This window comes from Podarcis cretensis, assembly GCF_951804945.1.
Source record: "Podarcis cretensis genome assembly, chromosome: 6".
Taxonomy (NCBI): domain Eukaryota; kingdom Metazoa; phylum Chordata; class Lepidosauria; order Squamata; family Lacertidae; genus Podarcis; species Podarcis cretensis.
In genome coordinates, this window is record NC_137175.1 from 64,474,236 (window position 1) to 64,495,397 (window position 21,162).

Genomic DNA, 21,162 nt, shown 5'->3' on the forward strand with positions numbered 1-21,162 from the left:
AAATGTGAACGCCCTCACATGGTTGTGGCTTTTTGCACGTATATATGTTCTGCTTTATCAAACTTTAAAAACTAGAAAGTAGAAATGGCATTTGTTAAAAGTTTTCATGTGAAATGATGACAGATTTTTGTTTTTCATTGCTTATACCAAGTAAGATGCAGTTTAGAGTAACTTCCTGTGATACACATATTTTCAGTTCTTACTGTTTTTATGTTTTAACAAAGGGTAAATGTTATGGTCTTTTGTTACATAGTGTCAGTCTTGTGGTATAGTGTGTTTTCTGTCAGATATTTATTTATTCAAAACGTAAATACATCTAGGCTGTTATATGATTGATTGAAATTTTGCAGTGAAAGTCAGAAATATTCAGGTTTATGCTTAATATTTCACAATGTATTGCAAAATATTTGGCAATTGTTCACTGATAACATTTTTCTTTTTTTCTTTCCTTTTTTTGATAGCCTTCTGTTGAGTCTGCAAGCCCAGGTAAAGTTTTATTCTGATATTTACAAAGCTTGGATAGAAAAGTGAGCCCTTTATAACCGGCGAGACTTGAATATATTTTATTGTATACACAGTAACTGCTGCAATTAACTATGTTCTATTCTGCAAGAGAATCTGGTCTTGAGGGGATATTCCTACATCTTAATTTTCATCCTCTGCTAAGCAAAACATGGGTGAGCCATGTTGCTCTTACACAGTTGCCATTAACATGCCTTTGAATTTGCACTAGGGCAAAAAATGGCCACCTATGGTAAAGGTGGTTCAGTGCTTATCTGACATATTTCAGAATCCCATGCATGAATTTGTTAAGAAGGGGGTAAAAGTTTCCACTTTGTCATGGATAAAGTCATGTTCTAGTGCTGGCTGAAATTAGCAACTTGCAGTCTTATACTAGTACTGAGCCCTTTCAGGCATAGTATGATTGGGCCAGGGGTTATCCTTGTTAACAGCTAATTTTGTCCATGTTAACAAATCATTGTATTTCTAAGTCTGACAGCTTCCACTGTTCAAAATAAGGTTGCCAGAATGAAAGTCTTTTCTTGCACAGCTAGTGCAGTATTGTTAAAAATGAAGTAGGGGCAAGTCATCAAGTTTAACTGTGTTTGTCTGTAGTATTCCCAATTTTGGGGCTCCCCCTGTGCTGATCTGCTAGTCCTTTTTCTGTGGAACTGAATAACCAGGAATCCACACTGGGTTAGACTTAGTACATTATACATGTTGGGCATGGTGAATCAGGGTACTGGGCACTTCCCAAAAATCTGTATGTGGAACAGATAAAATAGTATGACATCTCTTCTCACTGTAGTCCAAAGTATAAAAGTTTGTGTACTACAGGCTTCTTTTCAGTCATGTGCTTAAATAATTTTTTTGTTGCCCTGTTGTTGAAGTGCTGTATTCTGCACCATCCACTAGGTATTGGCAAGTGCAGAGTTGTATGATTCATGCTGTAGAGTAGGAGGGGGAATTTTTTTGGCCTGGGAGGCCAGACCTTCACAAGTCAACTTTGGCAGGTAGGTGGGATCACCCACCTCACTATCTGATGCCATAATGAAATCAGGTGACTGACCTCTGCCAAAGTTAGTCTATGGAAATGGTGTGTAATAGTTCAGAGGGCTTGTTCTGCCCTGGGTGCAAGGCTTCCCAAATGTCCAGCAACCTGCTGCTTGTTGTTAGGAAGCACTGAGCACACAGTTCGGAATGCATTTTGCACAGTGCTTCCCAGGTGCCTAGTAATCAGGCGCTTAATTATTATAATAAAATTATTGAGCATTTGGGGAGTGCTGTGCAAGTGCTTTCCAAGGCAAAGAACTTGCAAATGATTTTGCACAGCACTTCCAAAGTGCCAGACAGCCAGCTGGTTAGTATTGATTATAGGAAAATATTTGCACTTCCCATCACAAAAACATGAACATTTGATCTTTCCACCTTCTACTCTCAAGCTAAAAATCCAGCAGGAAGCCAACATTATGAGGTCATAGTTTTCTATACATGCACTGCTTTATAGCTTGACTCTGCGAATGAATTAAAAACCTACCTATATCTTGCTTTGTAACACTGGGTAAAGTTATAAGCTACAGTCTTTTACCTAGGGGTAAGTTCTATTTAACTCCCTAGGAATTACTTCTGAATTGTGTATAGGCTTGCACTTATTAGTACCAATGTTCATGCTTTATGATTTTTGAATCTGTAGCCTTCAAATAACACTATTTATTTATTGGTTGACTAATTATTTAGAGATTTGGCTTTTGCAAAAAGTTTCACTGCTATATTAATCTTGGTTTTAAAATAATTTGCATGTGGTAATAATGATTTTATCACTTAAGTTTACAATGTGATCAACTGTGAGGTTAATCAAATTGTAGGAGGGTCTGCAACATCAGATGACCATGAATTTGACCCAACGGCTGACATGCTGGTTCATGACTTTGATGATGAACGAACTTTAGAAGAGGAAGAAATGATGGAAGGTGAAACAAACTTCAGTTCTGAAATAGAAGATCTTACAAGGGTAAATGCTAGAAAATATTTTTGAACAAAACACTATTTTGTTTGGGAAGTAGTTTTGTCTTGGAAATGGTTTGACATTCTATTACCTGGGAAAAGATGCATTTCTTAGTTAACAGCAGAATGGGGTTGTGTTAAATGGGCTTTGGGTGAAAGGCATAGGGGTAGGTGTGGGGAACCTGTGGCTCTTCAATTCTTGGACTTCAACCTCAGCCAGTATAACCAATGGGAGTTGTAGTCCAGCAATGTCTGGATGGCCTCATGTTCCCTATCCTTGGCACTAGGTGTTTTCAGGGTAGTTCCACCATTATAGTTTCTATAGTGTATATCAAGTACAAAGTTCATAAGGCTGTTCATTTGTTTTAAAGTATGTCTAATTTAAGCCAGTTTATTGATTCACTTTTCTTAAATTTATGTTTATTGCATTTTTAAAGTTTTCATCATTATGTAGCTTACTTATTTAATTCTGAAATTAATAATAGTTTTGGACCAAGGGATGGGGACATAAATTTTTGGACTTGTTGGAAGCTATTTTGTGTGGGCAGCCAGTTTGACTGCCTAATAAAGTTGTGCTTTGGGGAAAAATATAGTATTTCAGTAAGAGGATTCTGAAGGGGGGAAAATACCTTTAATCAGTTAACTTGTTAATGAGTTCCTAGGATGAGTTGTAAAGCCCTAAGGAACGGTAAGGAAGCCTGGTTTAGGGAATAAGAGTGAGCAGATTAGCAATGTAATGAGAACATTAAAGGTTCTGCTGTCAGTCAGTAAGCATACTGGTCATATCTGCACATCATGCTCAATGCAGTGCGGATGAGTTTGCCATGTCATCTAGGGTTACCATAGTCTGAAGAGCAAAAACCCGAACCCATTCGAGACACCCCCACCATCATCTCGCATCTCCGTTGCTCGCCCCCTCCGCTGAACCTTTTTTACCCACCTGCTCCCTCCTTCCCACCCTCCCTCCCTTCTCTTACCTTTGCTGTCTTTGGCCCCTGCTTAGGAGATGCTGCGTCTCCAGATGATGGGAGGCTAAGTGGCCCCGAGAAGGCTGTGCCAAGCCTGGCAGCTGCCGGAAACATCACAAGGCCAAGTACAACCCTAACACAGATAATACTACTACTAATAATAATGGTCATAATAAACCCCCCAAAACCCAGGCACTTCATGTAAAATGCAAAAATCCACCCGGATGGGCGTGCTGCCCCCCAAAAAGAGGACATGTCCAGGAAAACCTGGACGTATGGCAACACTAATTGATTATTTTAACAGCTTTATAGCCCATTATTTAAAATTAATCCTTGTTACACTGCATTTGTACCTCATGGGAACCCATAAACTGTGGCTTATCATGCATGAATGAGTCTGCTTTATGCACTCACACAGGGGGAAAACAAATTAAGATCCCTGACTTGGTGTTAAATCTAAACAGGATGGTAGTTTGTTTGACTCCAACAAACTATAGTTAGTAAGCCAAGGTTAATTCTTGACTCCTGGTTGTAGTTTGGAGTGGAACAGACCATTATTCCCTGTTGAGAGATAATCCTCAGGCTGTGAACGTGGTTTGTTTTCTCCCCGTGCAAGCAAGGAGGAGTGAAGCAAGTACAATTCACTCATGTGTGTGGTAAGTCATGATTTATGACTTACTGTGAAGTACAAATGCAGCCTTAGTGCAAAACATAGTAGCCACAGACAACCTGACAAACCACAGTTAACAAAAATGGAAGGCAAAAGCTTCCAAACAACCCCCAACTGCAGGGGGGGGGGGAGACTGGAGGGTAGAGCATCCAAACCTGAGACTCACTGTGGCATCTTCTATCAACCATAAACATGGCCAAGAACTCAGATTTCTTACTGTAATATTTGTTATAAGTGGTAGTAGCAAAATGTGTATCTCTTCAAAGTGCTGCAGTTTTTGGCATGGAGTATTATACCACTAATCAGATGTCAGTTTTCATAGAAAAGAACAGTGAAGGTCAGAAGCATTGAATTTTAGTGGAAGACTAGGTTATGTGTGCCAAAAATACTGCATACACTCAGCTATGTTAAGAAGCTTATTTCATATTAAGAATAGCCTTGGGAAAATACTTTGGTCAACCAACTACAGTTAAGTTGCATATGATTGGATAACAATATGATTTGCATATTATTTTATTGGACACAGATGAAAAATCTATGGTGCAGTTGTTAAGCTTCTTAGGTGATACTCTGAAAGCCTAATCCACAAGGTGTGAAAAACCTTAAACTGCTATGTTTACAAATCCTCATAATAAACCTAAGAAATCATGAGAATTGAAGAAAATGAAGTTGCTTTCCAGTCCCGTCACAAGTCAATGGTGGTAGCTCCTCGCTGCCCTCCGCAGGCAGTAAGGAGGTTTAGGCAGGGAAAAGCCAGGATTTATGAGGCAAAAATCCTGGCATTGTTCCCTAGTGGGGTCTGGGGAGCTCACTGCATCCTGCTGTGACGCTCAAGCTTGTGTCTACCAACTTGAAAGGCAGAGCGGGTGCGACCTGGGTGTGTGTCCCTGCCATGGACGAGCCTCCGTCTCTGGCATGATTTGTGGTTGGTTCCTCCAAAATTCGGACAATTGGCATTAATCAAGAGGCGCTCCTGGACTGACATATGCCGATAGACTGCAATCAGTTAGCTGCCCGAAGGACTGGTCTTGAATCTTTGAAGGTTTCTTTGGCGTTTTATTTGAAGCTTGAGAATCCTTACAACAGCCAGGGAAAAAAGGGAGTGGACAAGGTACTTTGTACTTTCTTATGGTTTTCAAGTGGTCTCCTTTTTCCCTGTCCTCCCATGCATAATGAAAAGGACATGTGTAGCCGCTGCCATGTTATTCTGTTTGTTATTTTGGAAAAGAGGGGGGAGGCTTTTGTCTGTGCTCAACAAGGAATTTTACAAGGTTTTACTATGCCCTCCCCCCTCGACCGATGCTGAATAGACTTTATTTAAAATCATTCATGGACTGTTGTTGGAGAAATGCAGTGGGAGAAAAAATAATGAACAGATGCAGTAAAGAGGCTGAATTTGAGAAAAGATCTTGTTTTTAACTGTGTGCTAAGGAAGAACTCCAGAGCGGAATTTTAATGGCGGAGTTTGGATATGCACTTTGTGAGTTATTTATGACTGCAGCTCGTACGCTAGTCTGTAAACAGTGGAAGGAATGGAATGTAACTTTGTACCATCCAGATAAACACTGCAAAGAACTGAACAATGGAAGATAGTGATTAACTCACCCAGCACACCAGGTCTGGAACAACAATATATAGGAAGGACCACACAGGTGAAATCGATCAATTATTTATAAAATGTTATGGAGGTGCTATTTGTAAGGTGAAAGAAGTGGCAAGCTGGAAGAATGGTTTAACGGCAAATGAAGGTTCTCAGCTGGACTTAAATAAGAAATGATGCGGCTATGCGATGAAATGATGACGATCGTGAGTTTGGAACAGGAGCAGGAAACCTGATTTTAAGAAATTGTATGAAATTAATTTGGTTTGATTTGTAATAATTTGGAAATTTAATAAAAATAATTTGGGGGGGGGGAGGAAAAACAATGAAGTTTTCTTCGTGTTTCTTTTACTTGTTTTTCCCCCTTATGTTTTCTGTAACATTTTCAGTTTAACTCTGCAGTCATAAGTTATAAATTTCAGCATGCTGGCAGGGGTGATGAGATATAAGTCCTAATGGGTTGAGAACTTTGATCGAAATGTATCACTCCAAACCACTCTTATCTGGTAGCTCAGTTCCTCCCGAGGCCACCTCCTCTTTTCCCCTCCCCGTCACACCTCTATTGACCCAACTGCACACTCTCCTTGAGTGTTTTTGCCTGGCTAGAATGTGTCCGTGAATTCTGATAATCTTGCTTCCTTGGATGGAGGATAGAGAGGGGTGTGTGAGAGCGTGTGTAGAAACTAACCTAATGTACAAAGGTAATATGTACATTCATTGTTACCATTCTTTCCTCTGGATCCACCAAGCACTAGAAGAGAATGTAGCCCTTGGACTGAAAATATTTCTCTATTCTTTGGTGTAAATCCATTGTTGACCTGCAAAAATATTTCTCTGGGGGAAAATTTTCCAACCAGAGCAATGGGATCATCATGTCAAAGGCAATAAATCTTATTCCCCCGCCCCAATGTCCTTGCCCCCCCCCACCTTAGTTGTTGAAGATTAGATATTATTGTCATTTCATTCTGTAGAAACCCTCCCCGCTCTATATGTGTGTGTGTGTGTTGTAATCTGTGCCTACTGTAAAAGAACTTTGCTGCTAATTACTAAGATGGAGATCACCCAACCCCTGCTCCAATTGTCATGCCCCTTGTCCTCATCATAAGCATTGTCAAGTCCAACAAAAGGGATAGTGATCAGTCTCTGTTCTATTTTCTCTCTACATATTCAGAGCAGGAAACATTATAGAGGGAATGATTTTGCTTTTCTTGTGCCTGGGGGTGTAGATTGTCATGGTATCATTGTATCAAACTGCACCAGTGCCTCATCCTGTCTTTGCTCTGCCTTGAAAAGAGCAGGATAGAGTTGAGTCAGAGGACAATACATGCAGGCTGACATCTGCTCTCCAGAGGACAGTTGTAGCCACTGTTGACCAGGCAGCCTATAGATTACAACATTGGTATAAAATTCATGGAATTATTATAATTTCCTGTTTTAATTCTTTTTAGGAAGGTGATATGCCAATTCATGAGCTTCTTAGCCGTTACGGCTATGATGGTACTGTGCCACTACCAGAAGAGGAAGAAGAGGAGGAGGAGGAGGAGGGTGAGGGTGAAGATAATGATAACAACAGTGGGTGCAGTGGAGAAAATAAAGTGAGTTAGACTTACTAATTTGAAAACTTGGTCTGTGCTATTGTGTGCTTCCTATTGTGTGCTTTTGGCAAGCTAGCATATCTGTTCCTTAAAGCTGGTATTATTTAGTGAAGCTGCTGTAAAGATGAGTATTTAAACTTGGACTGTGCTTTTGGTTCCTAGTTTCGTGTGTGTGTGTGTGTGTGTGTGTGTAGGTTGATAAAGGCCAAAAGGGAAAGCTGGAACTGACTGCTGCTATAGGACATAGGAGGCATAGCTGTGATTGTTGTGTGTGCATGAGTGCATACTCTCTCTTTTGACCTTTGAATTTATTTCATAACATTTATATACTCCTTGATTATAGAAAAAACCTAAAGAGCTTCTGCCTTTAACTAAGGACACAAAATGTACTTGCTTTCAAAGATTTACTTGGGATGGAATGGACACTGGAGTCACTGAAACATAGAATTGTTGAGTTGGATGGGACCCCGAGGATCATCTAGTCCAACCCCCTGCAATGCAGGAATCTCAACTAAATCCCTAAACTCCATTTACCTGGGAATAACATATGGACAATGAAGAACCTATGTTTGCTTACATTTAAATGACTACGTTACCTTGATGCTTCTTTCTCCAAATCTCCTTAGTTCAATCAGTAGTCTGAACTTCAGACTAATCTTGGTTGCTGGGGAAAGTGAGTGAGGAAGGATGTAAGCTCAATATCTACTCCTAGTTTCATTTTAGAGTATGATCTGAGGGTCAAGAAATGGGTGAACAGTCCCAGAAAGATCTGAGTAGTGTAATGCTGGGGCAACTAGCCTAGGGCCTCATTAGGCTGGCCTGGTCTGAGAAGTTGGCCTACCGGGCCATTTTCTTTCTTTCTCAAGCCTGACATCATATATGATATTTGGGGCAGAAATGTTGGCTTTCCTTCATTAAATTTCTTTTTTGCCTAAGGAGCCCAGGCGAACAATAAAGTGACCATAAAGGTAAAGGTAAAGGTACCCCTGCCCGTAAGGGCCAGTCTTGACAGACTCTGGGGTTGTGCGCCCATCTCACTTAAGAGGCCAGGGGCCAGCGCTGTCCGGAGACACTTCCGGGTCACATGGCCAGCGTGACATCGCTGCTCTGGCGAGCCAGAGCCGCACACGGAAACGCCGTTTACCTTCCCGCTGGTAAGCGGTCCCTATTTATCTACTTGCACCCGGAGGTGCTTTCGAACTGCTAGGTTGGCAGGCGCTGGGACCGAGCAGCGGGAGCGCACCCCGCCGCAGGGATTCGAACCGCTGACCTTTCGATCGGCAAGTCCTAGGCGCTGAGGCTTTAACCCACAGCGCCACCTGCGTCCTACAATAGAACAAAAACAACCCCCCACAAAACCATATTTAAAACACTTTAAAGCATTAAGAAAAACTAAAACAAGTTCAAGCTATGGCTAAAAGAAAGAAGAACTCAAACATGTAAAAAAAAAAGTCAGCACTTTTTGAATTTGTCCGTCTTTTCTGCCTTCTTGCACAGTGATAGAAAAAGGTGCAAAATTCCAAAAGTGTTGACTTATTTTTGATGCAGAGAAAGAATCAGGAACACTCAATTTCAGACTAGGGATTCAAAGGAACATTTTTCTTTTGGATCTTGGTTTGACCTCAAGCTGGAATTCGAAGGAAAAATATTTCAGTCGTGATGGAATTTGTAGTCCAGCAGTATATTGTCTACCCTGCTTTAAACTATTGAGATAAACATTATGGATAGCACTAAAGCAAGCTTATATCATGAAAACAAAAAGGGGCAGTTTATATATTTATTTATTCAGAAATTTATTTGCCACGCATTATAACAGTGTCCTCTGGATAGTTGATCACAAACACATCTCTCATTCCCATTGCCAATAGCATTTACTGTTCAATTCAAACATGCAGTTAGGTGGCAAATTCCATGACTTATTTCCATATTAACCTTTAAAAAAAATCTGTACAACATACTACAGGTTAGGATAGTGCAGAGAATCATTCAGAAAGTTTACCCAAGAAAGAACACTTGGTTACTGAAAACATTGCGTAATATTTTGCCATCAGAGTTTTGTCTACTAAAGCATATTGTCTTGCCCCTTTTGTTCCATTACCTGTGATGGGCAGTGCTTTATCGCTTTGGTGATGCTGTGGAATAAAGAACCTTAAGTTTTCTTTAGAACATTTTGCCCCCACATTTTTCACAGTAAATAATGCAAGTAAGACATTGCTGGTGTAAAGAGATACTCTCAGAAAATTTCTTTCTAGGACTCTGCTGCAATTTTTTCTTTTCTTTGAGTGCCTCCTGAGGTTCATATTCCAGTCTTGGCAATTTCATCTGAATGTTTTGTGTTTTGTCAGGAATTGCAGAAGCTTTGACAAATTGTATAACTATAACTAGATACTCCAGGATAATTGTCTCAGGGGGAGTGGAGTACTAAATAGATCTTGTGCTTCTGACTAGGTGGTTAATGGCAATTTGTCTCAGACTTTTAAGAAACCTTAATCTAAACAAATCATCAGCTTTCTCGATTTTTCAATACAAACTTGCAAAATACAGTGGTACCTCGGGTTACAAACACTTTGGGTTACAAACTCCTCTAACCCAGAAGTAGTACCTCGGGTTAAGAACTGTACCTCAGAACAGAAATTGTGCGCTGGCGGCAGTGGGAAGTCCCATTAGCTAAAGTGGTACCTCAGGTTAAGAATGGTTTCAGGTTAAGAACAGACCTCCGGAACGAATTAAGTTCATAACCAGAGGTACCACAAAATAGCTCACATCATTGTTCATCGGTATGTGTCTCAGGACAGCTTGAGTGATTGGTGAAAAGCTATAGGGAAAGACTATAAGGCAAGTTATAAGTATTAACTGAACTTCCATTGTTCTGTTGTTGTCATGTGTTGTGTTCCTCTGTGGCAGTGAAACATCTGGTATATAACTGAATAATTTAAGCTGAAAGAAATTGACTTAATTAGTAATTGAGGGCAATGAAATGATTAGTGCTATGGTTGGAGCACAGGTGGCAGAAGTTTTAGAAAGTATCCAACCTAACACAGAGCCCATGTTGCAGTGTAAGTGATGGCAGGTGAAAAACAACCTACTTTTCTGCCACCATTGCATATGCAAAATTGCCTGGCAGAAGAACTGTCCCAGGTGGAGAGAGATGAGAACTGCTACGAGCACTTCTTGTTTAGATTTGTTACATGCCCTGCACTGTCAGGTTACAGTAATACAAAATACAGCATTAAAACTGCTTAAAAGAAATTGCAATCAAAACTAGCATGGCTCCTAGTAATGGATACTTTTCAGTTAATTTTTCCTGCTGACATGGCAGGCAGTTTGACTAGTTGAGGTTTACCACTTACATGCTCACTGCTTTCCCATTTGAGGGGATAGGGACAAGGGCTGCAGAGGGAAAGGGGAGTAAGAGAAAATTGCCTCCCAGTGCCCCTTCATGGAAGCCTCCACTGGATCAAAGAGCTTCTATGAATGGTTGCAATTGGAAAAAAACCAATGGCTAAAATTTTTTGATTTGAAAGACAGTTAAATTGACCTTTTAATCTACTTCTTCATGATGCCTGATGGGTGCCTATTTTTATGTTTTATTACAATTACTGTATATGTGTGTTTTAAGTTCTATTTTCTCTCTCTGATTATTTGTGTGGGGTTATTGAGTTCTTGTTTTTATTTTGATTATGTATTTTGTGCTTATATATTGTGTTTTTATCCTGTGAACTGCCCTGAGACCTGTGGGTATAGGGCGGTATAGAAATTATTATTATTATTATTATTATTATTATTATTATTATTATTATTTTATTTTGGTACTCTGGGTATGCCATTCTGTATTTTAGAGGTGACCAAAGCCTTTAAGAGATGGCATAGTTCCTGTACCTATGGAGAAGTCTCTCTAATAAGTCAACTTGATCTGTGTCAAAACTGGATTATTTGGGCAAGCTTTCAAGTACGTTCTAACATCTCATCTAGACATGCCATGATTTAGTATCTGGATCTGTTCCATGCTGGTTTCTGGTCTGATTTTGGAATTGAAATTTTGTTGGCCATTCTGGTGGATGACCTGCACCGGAGATGGGCAGAAGGAGTGAAACCCTATTACTTCTCTTGGATCTCTCAACTACCTTTGATACCATCAACCATGGTATCCTTCTGAGCCTCCTGAAGTTGATCATAGGCTGAACTAGTGTGATGCATCTGCAATACATGAATACAATTATAGACTGAACCAAGTCAGAGATTTCCAAAAATTTGCAAGGCACAGGAAGTAATGGTTACAATTTTATTGTGCAGTTGTCAGAGCTCATTTAGACTTCTGTTTCTAGCTCTGGGCACCACAGTAAGAAAAATTGATACATTAGAATGTGCTTAGAGGATGGCAGCATGTAGGAAAGGTTGAAGGAACTGGGTATGTTTATCCTCCTGAAGAGAAGCCCAAGGAGGGATATGATAGCCCTCTTCAAATTTTTGAAAGTCTGTCATGTGCAAGTGGGCAAAATAAAATGTTTTCTGCTTCTCCAGAGGACAAGATTAGAGCTAATGGGTTTAAGTTACAGGAGAGTAGATTCATGTGAACATTATGAGAAACTTCTTGACAAGTCAACAAAAGAATCAGTTGCACAAATCAGAGGTGGTAAACCTGAGACCCTCCCATCACCTCTGACCATTGGCTCTGCTGGGTTGAGCTGATGAGAGTTATAGCAGACCTCCCCAAACTTGGCCCTCCAGATGTTTTGGGACTACAATTCCCATCATCCCTGACCACTGGTCCTGTTAGCTAGGGATGATGGGAGTTCTAGTCCCAAAACATCTGGAGGGCTGAGTTTGGGGATGCCTGAGTTATAGTTTAGCATCTGGAGAGTCATACAATAGTCATCCCTGGCATAGGGGGTGGTATTTGTTTCCTTATAGGAGGTCTTCAAGCCAAGACTAGCTAGCCATTTGTTGTTGTTGTGTAGTCTTCGTGACCCCATGGACCAGAGCACGCCAGGCACTCCTGTCTTCCACTGCCTCCCGCAGCTTGGTCAAACTCATGTTCGTAGCTTCAAGAACACTGTCCAACCGTTTGTTAGGGATGCTGTAAATCTGGATGCCCTAGGTCAAACAAGGGATTGGACTAGATCAGTTTTTGCCAACATGCTGGCTGTGGAGGGCACTAGGTTGGTGAAGTCTGCGCTAAATGGAACCCCTCAAACTCTAATTCTGTAACGGTGATGATGTTATATTACATTATTTCAGTAGTTTTGCTTTTTCCTAGATAGATTGTCTCAAAGTGGTGATTTGCCAGCTAATGAACAATACAGACCCACCCTCAGTTATCCATCCCTAGTTACTTCCAGGTTATACTACTGCAGTTCTGTCTCTGTTGGTTTTCCTTTAAAGAAAGCCTTGAAAACCTCAATTAGTAAAAAATGTTGGGCCAGATTGCTAGCTGGGGATGAAAGATTGCAGCATATTCCTTACTTCCCATCCCTAAATCTGCACTTACAATTGCCAAAAGTAGATTTCAGATTGCAAGTTCCCCCTTTAAAATAACAACATATTAGCAAACAGTAGCTGCTTTCCTTTCCTTTCTTTTCTTTTTTCTTTTCTTTTGGCTTCTTCAGATTTAAGCATTGGTTCTAGCCTTTAATGACTTGGGACCAGGTTGCCTCAGGAGCTGTGTTGCTGCAGAAGTTTGCCAGATATTAAGATTAGCATCAGAAGCCCTTTTTTGGTCCTGAGTGGGGATGTGACAGGGCCTTTTTGGTCAGTGGTACTGTGGAATGCCATCTTTGAGCAGCTCTGCTGTGCCTCTTTCAGTTTTAAAAAACATGTTAAACTTCTTTTTTCAGTGTGCAGCTTATGTATGATTTTAGTCTGTTAATCTGCTTCATTTTTCTTTTCCACTTGGTTTTTAAGGCATCACTTCTTACTGTTATGGGTTATGATGCACTGTCATTTACACCAATTTTATTTTGTATGTTAACTTGTGTAAGTAGGGAGAAATGATAATCGCTGCTGTCTTGTTTCGTTGTTTGTAAGGAGGAGGTCATAAAGGATTCATCTGGTCAAGAGGATGAGACACAGTCCTCCAACGATGATCCAGTGCCCTCTGCTGTACAGGAGATAATTCGCCCACGGCGGTGTAAATACTTTGATGCAAGTATGTCTTTTAAAGTATTAAGCATTGTCATCTAAACCTGTTTTCAGACATTTTAACAGCTCTTGTAATTTGATCCCATATAAGTGTTTGAGGATTCTCATACCAAAAACTGAATGAGATAAGCCTTTTCCTTACTTCCCATAGCTTAAGTACTCTCACAAGTGCCAAAAGCAAGTTTCTGCTTGCAAGTAATAAGGTGTAATTTTGTTTGTGTTCTTCCTTTTTAAAAACAATTATATAGGCACATTTTAATTATTAATTAATTATTTTAATTATTTTAATTATTTTGTATGTATGCTCTTTGGCAAATATTGGAATTATTAGGAGAAAATGGGGGGGGGGGTGAGGGGCAGGACTGTAGTGATGGTTAGTAAGCTGTGGAAAACTCAACCTATTTAGATCATTCCTAGATCTTGTAAGATGCATTCTGTGGATGTTAATCTTTTGCTGGCACTTAGTGGGGATAGGAACGCTATGAAATGATGAAACGATTGGAGATTTTGGGCCAGGTCATAAATCTGTAATATACATGTTGGCTCCATACATATAAGGAAATAGCTAGAAATTTAAACATTTATTTGGCAAATCTGGTGAGAGGCAAAGGCAGTGAAGTGAGCCTTTTTAGTTCCTTTCAGATGTCTGGAAGGACTTCAGCATGTGTGTTGGGACTTGCAGAAATATTTTCCCCCACATTACAATCAGTTTCTCCCTGCCCCCCAGCCCCAGTAATGTTAGAAGCTGGCTTCCTCAGTTTTAACCACCAAGATCAGTGGTTCTTGTTCATCAGACTTGGATATGTAGAGGATTCAGAACATGCAGTTGTTTGATTTACAGAAAATGAGGTGCTTTCCTGAAGGTTGAGGTGTCCCTAGCTTCCATTGGAGAGCAGGGTAAGGAAAGGGAAGCTTTTGTAATGCTCTTCTGACCCAAGCCCTGTTGTACAAGTGGCAGTCCTTGCACAATTTCTGGTGAATCTGCCCAATATTTATTTAGTGGCCTCACTAGAATTAAAACATACTGTTGACAGCAATCAGAACTGTGTTCTTTTATAGTAATTGTCACTAGCTGTTTGGCTGCTAGCAAAAATGGTTTCAGCAACATGGGATGTAATTTTTTAAAAAACCTTTTAAAATCTATTTCAAACTTTAAAATTCATGCTTTCTCTGACTTTGCATATGCAGCTGTTCTTTGGTAAATGCATTGCCATGGTGTTCACAGATATTTAAATGACTTTTTACAAATTTGTAATCTGCTTGCTTCTTACAGTTCTTTGTATTACTCAGTAAGGAGATCTCTGCCACAAGTCGTCACATAGAGTTGGTTGTGACATCATGTCTCAATGCCCAATTAACTTTGAGAAAACTGTCTCTAGGATATACTGTATTTGAAGGAATGCGACTCAGAGTAGCTATTAACATTTAAGCAAAAGTTGTTGGTTTTTGTATATAGACAGTGAAATAGAAGAGGAATCTGAAGAAGACGAAGATTATATTCCTTCAGAAGACTGGAAAAAGGTAATACTATATTAGCATATGTGGCTACTATATAAATAAAGAAGGTATTCTAGAACATTGGGAGTGCCCTTTGGGTACAGGCATCACAGGGTTTGGAGCGATTTTCAGCTCCAGCTGGTGTGCCCACTAAGGCCATTTCTGGAATGAGACAGCCTCACCACAGTTCTGCATGTTCTGGCCACCTCCTGTTCAAACAACTGTAGTGCCCTCTATGTTGGGTTGCCCTAGAAGACTGCCTGGAAACTGCAGATAGTGCAGGATGTGGCTGTAGGAGTCCTTACAGGCAGTTATGTGCAATGTTATGTAAAACCTATTCTGTGGTATCTGAACTTCTTCATATTTGTTACCAGAGTCAATTCTTTGTGCTTAAACTAATATATAAAGCCCTTCACGTCTTGTGGGTACACATTTGTTGAACCACCTCTCCCCATGTCAGCCCACACTCTTGAATTTGGCAGAAAACTCTGCTGGTGGTCCAACTAGCAGCTGCAGTTCACTGAGTGGAGACCTGGTGCAGGGCCTTATCTTTAGTGGTGCCACAGTTATTGAACTCCTCCTCCTCTTAGCCATATCTCTAATGGGTGCCCACTGCATGTGAAGGGCACTTGTTCACATGAGCATATGAAGGGCATGCCTGATTCTTAGTCTCAATTTGCACTGTTGAATTGATTGTTGTTGGTTATTTGCTGTTATTTTTATTGATGGCATTTGATTTGCTAGATGGAAACTGCCTTGGGGTTATTTATTACTTTTAAGTAGTATATAAGAAGACAAATCAACTGTATTGTGAAACATGTTTTTGTTGGCAACTTCTGCACCTTTGTGTCACTTTAAAAAATGGAAACAATACAACTCCACATCTTTTTATCATCTTTATCCAATCTGAAAGCCGCACACTGAACAACTTTGACAGATAATTGACTGTTCAGAAGGGAACGTTGCTGTCACTTCATAGCTTGTCCACAGGTTAAATGGATGGTGCTACCTCAATACAGAGTACTTACCTCATTAAAGTGAGGTAATTTTCTCAAACTGCATTTTCTAGTGATTGGATGCATTCATATTGTGTTAAACCTACATATTTTTTAATAATATACATAGATAGCAACAGATGGGTGCTCAATTACACTTCTGGTTATTGTGAATGTGTTTTTTTATATAGGAAATCATGGTGGGCTCCATGTTTCAAGCTGAAATTCCAGTTGGGATATCTAAATACAAAGAAAACGAAAAAGGTAAACTTTAATTGCTGTTAATGCTGTGGTGGTAATTTGATCCAAATTAAGAGATCTGACAAATTTGAGGTAAGATGTTTAGGGGAAAAGGCGGCCAATGAGGTTCATGATTGAGGTAAACTTTAGCAGTTCTCATAATGTTGCAATGTGATTATCACATTAATTCCATTGGTAAAAGTTACTATCCATTAATTTTATCATGTTAAAAATGGTAATGAGAAACAAGCTCATGACCTAGTGAATCTCTATAAGAATCTTTATTTTGGTTACTGGAAAACTGCTGTGTAAAGAATATTTATTTATTTAGGCAATAGTATAATTGTATTCAGCTGAATTTCCTGGCCTGGAACTGACAGATGAAGTAACAGCTATTAAGACTCTCATAGTCCAGGGCTTCATCACTGGGCAACACCTGCTGATCTTGTAGCGTTTGGCTCTGGTGGCAGGTGCTGAGGAAGCAAAGATGTTAGAAGTCTCAATCCCCAATGCTTTTTGTCATGAATGATGAGTGAATACTTACTTTGTTGCACACAGCTTCCCATCAGAGCAAAGTGATAGAACTGAGTTGCCCATTTACAAGAGTTAGACTTTGCATAATGTCACCAATGAATATATATCCTTCAAGTTGCCGCCAATTATTAGGGAACCAGTAGAACTCAACTCTTCAGGTTTGCCAGCTTTACAGCTCAGCCCTGTGTTATCTACTCAGAAATAAGTCTGGTTTTTTTTCGAGAAAACCATACATTCTGTGTAGAATTATTGACAGAAATGCTGTCAAGGAAGTCTGTTTAGCATTTTGGCTTGTTTTGGAGGTAAATGGAAAGAATTTTGGTAGATAGGTTTAAAGGTAGATGATGTTAAGACAATATATAATGTCTTGATTTCTCTAATTTAGTGTATGAAAATGATGACCAGTTGCTGTGGAATCCAGATTACTTGTCTGAAGAGAAAGTGATCGAATTCCTTAATGAAGCCTCTAGACGAACAGGTGATGAGAGAGGAATAGATGCAATTCCTGAAGGATCTCATATTAAAGACAATGAGCAGGTATTTAAGACACTTGGAACTCTTAGTGGCTTTAAAATTCCTGGTGGTTATTTTGTTGTGTGTCACATTATACTCCCTCATCTTGGCTGCCTAATGTTTTTGAGTGGTGCAGGATTCAGAATTTTATATGTATTGGGAAATATGAAATCTATGTTCCTTACCTGGATAGCTCAGTGGGTCAGAGCATGGTGCTGGTAGCACCAAGGTTTCAGGTTTGATCCCCGTATGGGACAGCTACATATTCCTGCATTGCAGGGCATTGGACTAGATGATCCTCAGGGTCCCTTCCAACTGTACGATTCTATGATTCTACAGCAGGATCTAGCTTTGTCTTAACACTGGATTTTAAAAACAGAAACAACTGATTTTGTTCCAGTGTTTTTAAACAATAGTTGAGAAGATCATAATTTCTTCCTTCTTTCCCAGGCATTGTATGAATTAGTGAAATGCAATTTTGATATAGAAGAGGCACTAAGAAGATTAAGATTTAATGTAAAAGCAGCCCGAGGTATGTATATTTTATCATTAAAAATACCTTTAATGAAAACAGCCAATTTAAAAAGCTTCCTAACATTACAATCCCATTAAGAGCCCTTTAATATATCAAATATATATCTTCCATCCATCCATTATTTTAGAGATCTTAAAATAATTCAGTTTAATATTTATGGTTTTAATTTTTTTATTGTAAATATTTCAGTGAAACAAAATAAATGAAAAAATGCAAAAGGAAATGAAAGGTACTCTTGAGAGTTTTCCCACCCTTCAGGTGTACTTATTAGTTACTATTATGTTGATTTGTAGATGTTTGACTGATGGAACCCTAAGAGTGCACATCAATGGTTCCTCGTTATTCTTGGAAAATAATGACAAGTGGGGTGCCATAGGGTCTGTCCTGGGCCTGGTGTTGTGACTTGAATGAAGGAATAGATGGGATGCTCATCAAATTGCAGGTGCCACTAGAGTGTTGTACGTGTGCCCCCTAGGGTACATGAAAGGGATTCAAAGGGTGGGCAGCATAATTTTTTTGTTTTACTTCATCATAGGTTTTTTTAGCTGCATAAAACAATTCAAATATAAAATAATATTATTAAAACTAGCCCCAAATTACATTCGCCTGAGAAGGTGGTGCAGTGGTAAGACAAAACTCAAAAGGCATATACGATTATTGTACCTTTCGGAAACGCTGCCTCAGAATATAGAATCAGCATTCAAAATGGCTTTAACAGGTTGGAGAACTGGGCCAAAACTATCAAAATGCATTTCAGTAGGGACAAATGTTTAAGGAGGATATCAAAAAGCTGGAATCTGTGCAGAGGAGGGCAACCAAGATTTATCAATGGTCTGGAAACCAAGCCTTAAGATAAACAGTTGAGGGAGTTGGGTATGTTTAGCCTTGAGAAGAGAAGACTGAGAGGAGCTAGGATAGCCATCTTCAGATATCTGAAGGGCTGTCACAATATGGAACAAGCTTGTTTTCTGCTGCTCTGGAAGGTAGAATCTGAACCAAAAGATAAAAATAACAAGAAAGGAGATTCTAAATAATCATTAGGATGACTTTTCTGACAGTAAGATCTGTTTGAGATTGGAATGGACTGCTTCAGAAGGTGGTGGACTCTCCTCCCTTGGTGAGGAATAATCCGAGTTTGGGTGGCTATCAGGCAGAGACGCTTTAGCTGCCTTTCGCTAGATGACCCTTGTAGACCTCTCCCAACTCTAGAATTCTGTGATTCTAAAAGTTCTAGTTTCTTTAAATATAACTGAGTCCTCATAAAATTGTCCAACTATAACCTGTAAAATTGTCCAACTATAACATATATTCAGGTAGGTAGCCGTGTTCATCTGACGCAGTCGAAATAAATAAATAAAAATAAAAAATTGTCCAGTAGCGCCTTAGAGACCAACTAAGTTTGTTCTGAGTATAAGCTTTCATGTGCATGCACACGAAAGCTTATACCCAGAACAAACTTAGTTGGTCTCTTAAGGTGCTACTGGACAATTTTTAAAATTAATTTATTTCTACAACATATATGCCTAAGTAGATTTGATACGGCAACTATGCACACATCTGTCTCATTCATATATAAAGTGGAGGTGGGGTTAATATATACTATGTTGTAATACTGTTGGGGGAAAACAACTTAAAGATTAAAGCAGCAGAATACAACATTTGATGTGATCTGGAAATTAGATAAGATTGCACAGGGTGCAACAAGGCAAGCATTTCGCTCCCCATTTGTGCTTTTTGTGTAATAGTAAACAATCCTCTCCTGTTCAATCTCTCTCCACCCATCCCCCCAAAGTTATGGTTAAGAGATGTCTGCATATGACTATGTATATTGGCTAATTTTTTGACTTAGAGCTGAGGCACTGTTAGTGGGTGGTTCCCTAGACCAGATGGATGGGAGGTTGCCTGGTCTTGATGAGGTTACACTCCCTCTGAAGGAGTAGGTCTGTAGCTTGGGGCTACTCCTGGGTCATTTGCTGTTGGTTGAGGCTCAGGTGGCCTCAGTGGTGTGGACCACCTTCCGTCAGCTTCGCCTGGTGGCCCAGCTGCACCCCTATCTGGACATGGATAGCCCAACTTTAGTTGTCTGTGCTCTGGGAACCTCTAGGCTAGATTATTCCAACTGATGCATTGTACATGGGGCTGCTTCTGAAGGCACTTTGGGAACTTCAGCTGGTGCAGAATTCAGTGGCTAGGGTGATCATCAGGACAAGATAGCTTCAGCATATAATGTATATCCTGACCCATCTACACTGGCTGCCAGTTAGTTTCTGGGCCCAATTCAAAGTGCTGGTTTTGACCTATAAAGCCTTGAATGGATCAGGAATGCAATAATCTCAAGGACCACCTCTCCCGATACCATATTGGCCTGAATATAAGCCTCACTTTTTTTCCAAATTCCAACTGTTAAAAGTTAAGGTGCGGCTTAAATTTGCAGCCTTACAAAAATGGGCTTTGACGATATCAAGGCTGAAACAGACATACGGTAAAACGGAACAAAAAAAAAATGTTTTTTTGCTGATTTGTGAGCTCAAGACTGCTCATTTGCCATTTGCAGGTGTGAGTGCCTACGGAATTGTAGCAGTTGAATAGCATTTTGCCATTTGAGCAATTGTATGAGCTTGCAAGATCAAAGGCTTAAATGGGCTCGGAGTTAGAATTCTACCAACCGCAGCGATTTTAAGCCTGTAACCCAATTTTAAGGGAGCGGCTTATATTTGGCTATTCTCTCTCTCTCTCTCTCTCTCTCTCTCTCTCTCTCTCCCCCCCCCCCGAATTTTAAAGGTGTGGCTTATTTGAGGGTATGGCTTATATTCGGGCCAATACGGTATATACCAACCTGGACTCTGCGAACATCATCTAAAGCCCTTCTTTGTGTGCCCCTTCCATGAGTATTCTATGGCCTTTTCAATGATTTCTTGTTCTTGGTTTATTATGTAATTTGTGTTCTCCTTTTGTATTTTTATGTTGTGAACCACCCTGTGATCTTTGGATGAAGGGTGGTATACAGATAAACTAAATAATCAATCAATCAATCTTTATTACGGTCCAGAGACCCAACAAATCATTACAAATCAATACACAATTCATACAGCCTACCTCCAGGTTAATCAAGCATTTTGTTTAGAATATAGGGCTCATTTGTTCTTGGACAAATACTAGAACGTTAGCAGTAGCAAAGTTTTTATCGGTGGTTGCAAGAACTAAATAATAATTTCATTTATATGCTTTTGTATTATATTTCTTAAATTCAGAGGAACTATCTGTCTGGACAGAAGAAGAATGTAGAAATTTCGAACAAGGATTGAAGGCTTATGGAAAGGATTTTCACTTGATTCAGGCAAATAAGGTTAGTGAATTGGGTAATGATTTAAA

At 39.7% G+C, this 21,162-nt stretch overlaps 1 protein-coding gene across 3 annotated transcripts in view; it reads left to right on the forward strand.

The window, feature by feature from the left end:
* The window catches only part of MIER1 (MIER1 transcriptional regulator), a 39,739-nt gene that overhangs the window by 11,595 nt on the left and 6,982 nt on the right, over window positions 1–21,162 (forward strand). For 2 of the 3 annotated variants that reach the window (XM_079982039.1, XM_079982040.1), the window contains exons 2-10: window positions 462–486; window positions 2,367–2,512; window positions 7,192–7,338; window positions 13,363–13,483; window positions 14,933–14,997; window positions 16,160–16,232; window positions 17,128–17,279; window positions 17,706–17,787; window positions 21,042–21,136. In XM_079982039.1, coding sequence (XP_079838165.1) covers window positions 462–486; window positions 2,367–2,512; window positions 7,192–7,338; window positions 13,363–13,483; window positions 14,933–14,997; window positions 16,160–16,232; window positions 17,128–17,279; window positions 17,706–17,787; window positions 21,042–21,136 — 906 coding nt within the window. Of the gene's footprint in view, window positions 1–461; window positions 487–2,366; window positions 2,513–7,191; window positions 7,339–13,362; window positions 13,484–14,932; window positions 14,998–16,159; window positions 16,233–17,127; window positions 17,280–17,705; window positions 17,788–21,041; window positions 21,137–21,162 lie in introns of those variants that run through there. The other variant, XM_079982038.1, reaches the window with a different exon arrangement.